The following is a 6,426-nucleotide window of genomic DNA, read 5'->3' on the forward strand; positions in this document are numbered from 1 at the left end:
AAATTTTAACGCGAATAATTTTTAACAACAAAATGGCCGCAAAAAATGGCGAAAAATTTTTATTCAAAAAAAAAAAAAATGGATAAAATTGATATTTGAGAATGGTTTTTGATAATAATATTAATAATAATTTTTACCCGCCATTTTTATTTATATTTTTTTTGTTATTTTATTTAAATAAAATTTTTAACAAAAAAAAAAAAAATCCCCCACGAAAATAAATATTATTATTATTTACAAAAGGAAAAAAAAACGATTTTTCTTATTATTATTATTATTATTATTACTGATTTAATAAATAAATAAATAATATTTTCGATTTATTATAATCGTTTTAACACATACACACACACACAAAAAAAAAAAAAAATTTATTTGGAATTATATTTCAATTAAGAATCGAATAACATATAAAAAAATATTATTATTATTAAAATTTGATTTTTTCCCCCCCCCCCCACTCCCCACTTCTCTCCCCCACGTGTTTCCGCCATATTTGTTTTATTTCACCATCGATTAAAAAAAAAAAAAAAAGAAAAATTTTGTTTTTATTTTTTTGACTTCCCTTAAGAGTTTCGGATTAGTATAAAAAAACAAACAAAAATAAAAGTTTTTTATTATATATTATCGACATGTTAAAATGATTTCGAGATATATCGATATATATCGATATTATCGATATATTATGTATGAGTTTAATGTTTTGACTTGTTTTCTTTCTTTTTTTTATTAGGATTAATCGAAACCGGAAAAGTTGACTTTATTACATTTTTTTTTTTTTTAATTAAAAGCAGAAGAAAAATGAAAATTGTAAAGACGAACGTGTTGCAAATTCTTGTCTCGACGTTAAGAAAAAAAAAATGTTTAACTTAAGCCAAAAAAAAAAAAAAAAATCTTGTCCTCAAGTTATTTAACATGATAATAACTTAACTTTACGACGTTTTTAACGTTCCCTTTTATTGTTTATATTAATGGAGTTTATTGCTTTATCGAATAATCATCATTATCATCATCATTATCATCATCATCGTCGTCGTCGTCGTGGAAAAGTAATGCGAATAAAATTTTCTTTTTTTTTTTTTGGTAAAAACAAAATGGCCGAACGACGCGATTTTCGCGGCGTTTTTTGTTTTGTTTTTACCCCTACGCACATACGGAAGCATACATAAACATATAGGGGCGCGCATGCGCGCGCCCGCGCCCGCGATTTTTTACATTGACGTACTTTATGACGTCACGATATGTGCGAAGGCGCGTTTTTTTTGGTCCTATTTGAAAAATTTCCAATTTGCTATCCCTTTCGTTTCTTCTACTACCACTACCACTATTGCCACCACCACTACCGCCACGACGTCTTTTTATTTCATTCATGACGACGAACCTTTCGTTAAAGCGATCGTCAAGTATTATCAACCTTTGACCTTTTTAAATCTTCTTTCTTTTCTTTCCACGTTATTATTTTTTTTTAAACATGAATAATAACTTGGAAGGTTTTTTACCCGAGTTTTGTTTATCCCGATGATCGAAGAAAAATTACCATAATAATAATAATAATAATAATAATAATGATAATAAAATCAAAATAAAAAGGGAAAATTTGTTTTTTACTCCGCCATGTTTTCCTTTTTTTTTTATTTTTTCTTCCTCGTTTTCCCTTGAATGCTTATTATTATTATTTTATTTTTAATATTTTTCTCATGTAATTTCTTGTCACCGCAATTGACGTTTAAGGGTGGTTAACGTGAAAGAAAAGGGTTGGGGGGGAAAAAAAATTCAAATTCGATTTTATAAAAGTTTACAAAAAAAAAAAAATTTTATTTTATTTTCGTCTTCCTTCCTGTTTACCTTCTTTTATAATTTTTCATTTAAATTTTATTTTTATTTATAATTTATTTAATTTGTTAATTAATTAATCAATTGAAAGAAAAAACAAAATGGCGTCAAATTATATTCTTTTAATTATGATTTTATTTAAATAAGAACTTTTTATTTTCACACTTTTTAGCCCTCTTCTATATTATTATTATTATTATTATATCTTTTGAAATGATAATAATAATAATAATTTCATTGATTGTAGTTGTTTTTTTATTCGTATTTCCCCCCCTCCTACAAATTACGCGCGTGGTAATAATAATAATAATAATTAAAAAATTTTTTTTTTCGATTTTTTTATTATCGAATCGATCGATAAAATCGATTAATCGCACGTAATTTATTCTCGAAGAATAATAATAATAATTTTCTTTAAGAAAAATAAAAAAAAAATTTTTATTGGAGAGAGAGAGAGAAAGTGAGAAAAATGACAGAATCGTCATGTTTTAATGACGTCATTCTAAGGTGACCTACTTGAATGAGAGAGAGAGAGAGAGAAAAAAAATGAACTGACCAGCGTAATGACACGAAGAATGTGTATCAAGGTTAATACGAACCATAAAAAAAAAACTCACAATGTAAAATAATAATAATAATAATATTAAAAACAACGGAAATAAATAAATAAATAAATAAAAACCGAAAACAATAATAATAATAATGACAACGTCGTAAGGGGGAGGAAGATGAAATGGGAGAGGGGAGGGAAGGGGTAGGGGGTTAAATACAGAAAAATTATTATTAATTTTTTAATTAATTAATTTTTTTTCTACGAAGAGAGAGAGAGAGAGAAAGAAAATTTTTTTATTCGTAATATTAGATAGATGAAAGAGAGAGAGAGATAGAAAAAAAAAATTACAAGTCATTATTTCTTAAAGCAAAAAGGAGAAAAAAGGAAAAAAGGAAACAAACACGGCGCCGACTTTCTTCTCAATCGAAGGTTAAAAATTTTCCTTCCGAATATTCTAGAAAAAAGGAAAGGAAAGGAAATGAAATGAAAGGAAAGAAAATCTTAGTAAGTTTAAAAAGTTTTTCATTTTATTTTATTTTTTATTTTTTGATAATTTATCGATATCGAATCGAGAATTATGAAAAAAATTTTTTTTTTTTTCACGTTGGCAACACTTAAAAAGTTTATTGCCATCCTTTCAAAAAAAAAAAAATTTTTTAAATGAGTTTCACGACGACGTGATATACAAAAATTTTAAAATTAAAAACGTTTAAAAAAAAAATGGCGGGAAATTTTTTTTTACGTAATTAAATTTTAAAAAAAAAATCAAATTAAAAAGAATCGAATAATAATAATAATAATAAATTTTTGGATGAGTTTTGGGAAGGAAAAAAAAAATTACGTGGGAGTACGGGGAAAAAAAAAATTTTCCGTTAAAAAAAAAAAATTGTCTAAATACACGTCGTCACGTCACGTCACGTTTTAATTTTAATTATCGACGTGTTGTTGCATATACTTTTAGTTTTTCGATAAAAATATCGTAGTGACGTCATAAGGAAAAAGGAAAAATTATTCGAACCGTGAAAAAATTTTTAAATAACTGTTACTTTTTTCCAAAAAAAAAAAAAACATTTTTCAACAAATTTTCTTTTTTTTTTTTCGTGTTTAACTTATCGACTGGATAAAATTTAAAAATTATTAGGGTTTTCCCCATAAAATTTATTTATTTTATTTTTTTTCTCCAGGTTTTTCTTCCCCCCCCCCTCCGCCCATAAAATTCTTATCACAACCTGGAAAATTTTTTTTTTTTTAATGTCAATTTTTGACATTTTTTTTTTTAAATTAATTTTTTCATTTATTTAATTTAATTATTACAAAAAAAAATTATTATTATTATTATTATTTTAATTGATTTATTCGGAAAATTTTGTTCGTTCGTTCGTGATTGTCAAATTGATTTTCTTCATCGTTTTGCAAATTAATTTTCTTTTTATTTTGTTTTCCGCCATTTTCTATTTTAAAAAAAAATTAATTTTTAATTTCTTTCTTTCGTTTTCGAATTCGAAAAACGGGGGGTTTTTTTGCTGTTGCTGCTGTTCGAAAAGGTTTCTTTCTTTTACATTTTCTCTTTTTAATGGTTTCTCTCACATCGCACCTTCCAAAAGGCTCAAAAATATTTTCGACGAATCCAAAATAAAAAAAATTAATAATAATTATGATAATCGTAATTTAAATTAAATACTTTTTGTCATGTTTAACTTTTATATAAGACAATCATCTTTGATTTCGCGTTTTATTTAAAAAAAAAAAAAAACATTCACGTTTATTTATAATTAATAAAAACATTTTCACAATGGTTCCAAATTTTTCCTTCTTCTTCTTAATAAATTATTCGAGTTTTCATTTCGTATTAATAATAATAATAATGAGGAGAAGGAGGAGGAGGAAGATATAAAAATGTCGGAAAGAGAGAGAGAGAGAAAAAAAAATGTACATATGATGATGACAAATAAATAAAAATAATTTTTTCTACTACTAAAAGTTTTATATTGCTGCTCACACATCCGATGTCGAAATCTCGGAGGCTTTGACATCCCCCAAGTAAGATGGAAGGGAGGAGGGAGGGTAGAAGGGGAGAGGGGAGAAACGTGTAAAAAAAAAATTTTTTTTTCTTTAAAAAGTAATTCGAAACTTTTTTTTTTTTTTTTCCTTCTTTAAAAAGTCTCCAGAGTGTCTTAAATTATTCATATTAATAATAATAATGATGATAATAATAATAATAAAAAACTTTCAATTGGTCACTTAGTGGGGAAATAAAAAATAAAAAAAAAAAAAAAAATTATTTTTATGATTTATCGTTTTTATACTTATTATTATTATTATTATTATTATTATTATTATTATCAGCTTCTGATTTAATTTAATTTAATTTATTGATTTTTTTTTTCTTTCCTCTCCCAAATGATGATAAGACGATTCGTGTTATCAGCAATGATTTCAACGTTTATAATTTTGCATCGAATTTTTTTTTACGTATTAATAGTGATAATAATAATAATAATTTTCCGAAAGAAAAGACGAAAGGTTTATTTATTATTATGGAAAAATATGTTTTTTTTTACTACGGTCCTGAATGAAATAATAATAATAATAATAATAAATTCAATGACTATTGCTCACCTTTTTAATATCTTAACTAAAAAAAATAAATCATAATTAAATTTATTCATACTAATAATAATAATAATAATAATAATGATAAAAACTACGCATTTTTTTTTTTTTTTGGAAGCGAACTAATACACTGGTTTCTATTAAAATGAATTAATTTTTATTTAAATAAGACCTTTAGCTTTGAACAAATCTCGCATTAAACCTTTCAGGCATTTTATTTCGTTTTTCATTTCGAATACTTTTTCTTCCAATTTGACCTTTGCCCTTTTCAATTCTTCTTCCTTTTTTAATATCTCGTATATTTCCGCTTTCTTTTTCAAACGGTACCTCGTGGCCGCGCATTTATTTTGCTCTTTCTTACGTTGTCTTCTGTCATCTTGATTACCCCCGCCGCAGCCGCCGCTTCCTCTCCGACTCGAACTACTTTTGAAACCTTTCGAGCAAATCTTTTTCGATATGGAAACTTTCGATTTGGGCATCCATTCGGGATCGTCGCTTTCTTCCTCTCGAGACGAACAACTTCCTCCTGATTTCGACTCCGACGACGACGACGACGACGTCGTCGTCGTCGTCGATGACGGACTCCCGAAACTCACGTCCGTGTCCGTATCGCACGGATCTAATTCCATTGCGGCATTCATTAATATTTCGTCGACTGATGTCATTTCCGGTTTCGGAAGAGAACGAGGCAAGACGATTTCCGTGAGTAAATTTTCCTGCACGGTGCTCTCCGTAACCGATTCGAAACATTCCTCATCATTTTCCACTCCGACCTTCCCCGAATCGATGTTTGTTTGTTTTTTTTCTTTTTCTTGAATGGCGGCGGCGGCTGCGGTGAAGTCGACGTTTGAATTTCCGGTGATGTAAAAGACGTCGCTGTTTTCCGAAAAGAAAAGCGTTGTGTTTTCGATTGTTGAAGCAAACAGATCTTGAACGATTGAAGGACTCAAATTATAATCGGATGAGATGGAATTTTGATTTTGCGATTCATTTTCTCCATTCGATTTCGATTCGTTCTCCGAAACAAATTTACCGTTGCATGTTTTCGAGTCTTCCAAGGGTTGAATTTCTTCGAATAGGGGAAACTCGTCAAGCCAATCTAAAAAAAAAAAAAAAAAATACAAAATGATTTTTGGCGCCAAAATTTTTTAAATCGATGTAACACTACATAGCGATAATACGATATTAATAATTTCGAGTTTTGATGACAAAAAAAAGACAGAAAATTTTTTTCCTCCATTTTGTTTCAAAACTTTATACATTTTTTTAAAACACCTTGAAAAACTTTGTATATATCTTATTAAAGTAAACATACATATATATATGGAACACTTTCTCTTTTTACCTTGATTTAATATAAAAATAATTTAACATTTACTTTTTTACGACATATTATTTTTTTTTTAAATTAATTGCGGTTCGATCGG

General features: G+C 27.1%; 1 protein-coding gene across 1 annotated transcript; it reads right to left on the reverse strand.

The window, feature by feature from the left end:
• Positions 1-5,173: 5,173 nt before the first annotated feature.
• Positions 5,174-6,261, reverse strand: Phum_PHUM139970 (uncharacterized protein; the record flags this gene model as incomplete). Its single annotated transcript, XM_002424583.1, has 4 exons — positions 5,174-5,276; positions 5,327-5,502; positions 5,596-6,050; positions 6,165-6,261. The coding sequence occupies 4 exons, from the start codon at positions 6,259-6,261 to the stop codon at positions 5,174-5,176; spliced, it is 831 nt and encodes a 276-aa protein (XP_002424628.1).
• Between the last annotated feature and the right edge of the window lie 165 nt (positions 6,262-6,426).

Source organism: Pediculus humanus, genomic scaffold (genome assembly GCF_000006295.1).
Source record: "Pediculus humanus corporis 1103172107486 genomic scaffold, whole genome shotgun sequence".
Taxonomy (NCBI): Eukaryota; Metazoa; Arthropoda; class Insecta; order Psocodea; family Pediculidae; genus Pediculus; species Pediculus humanus.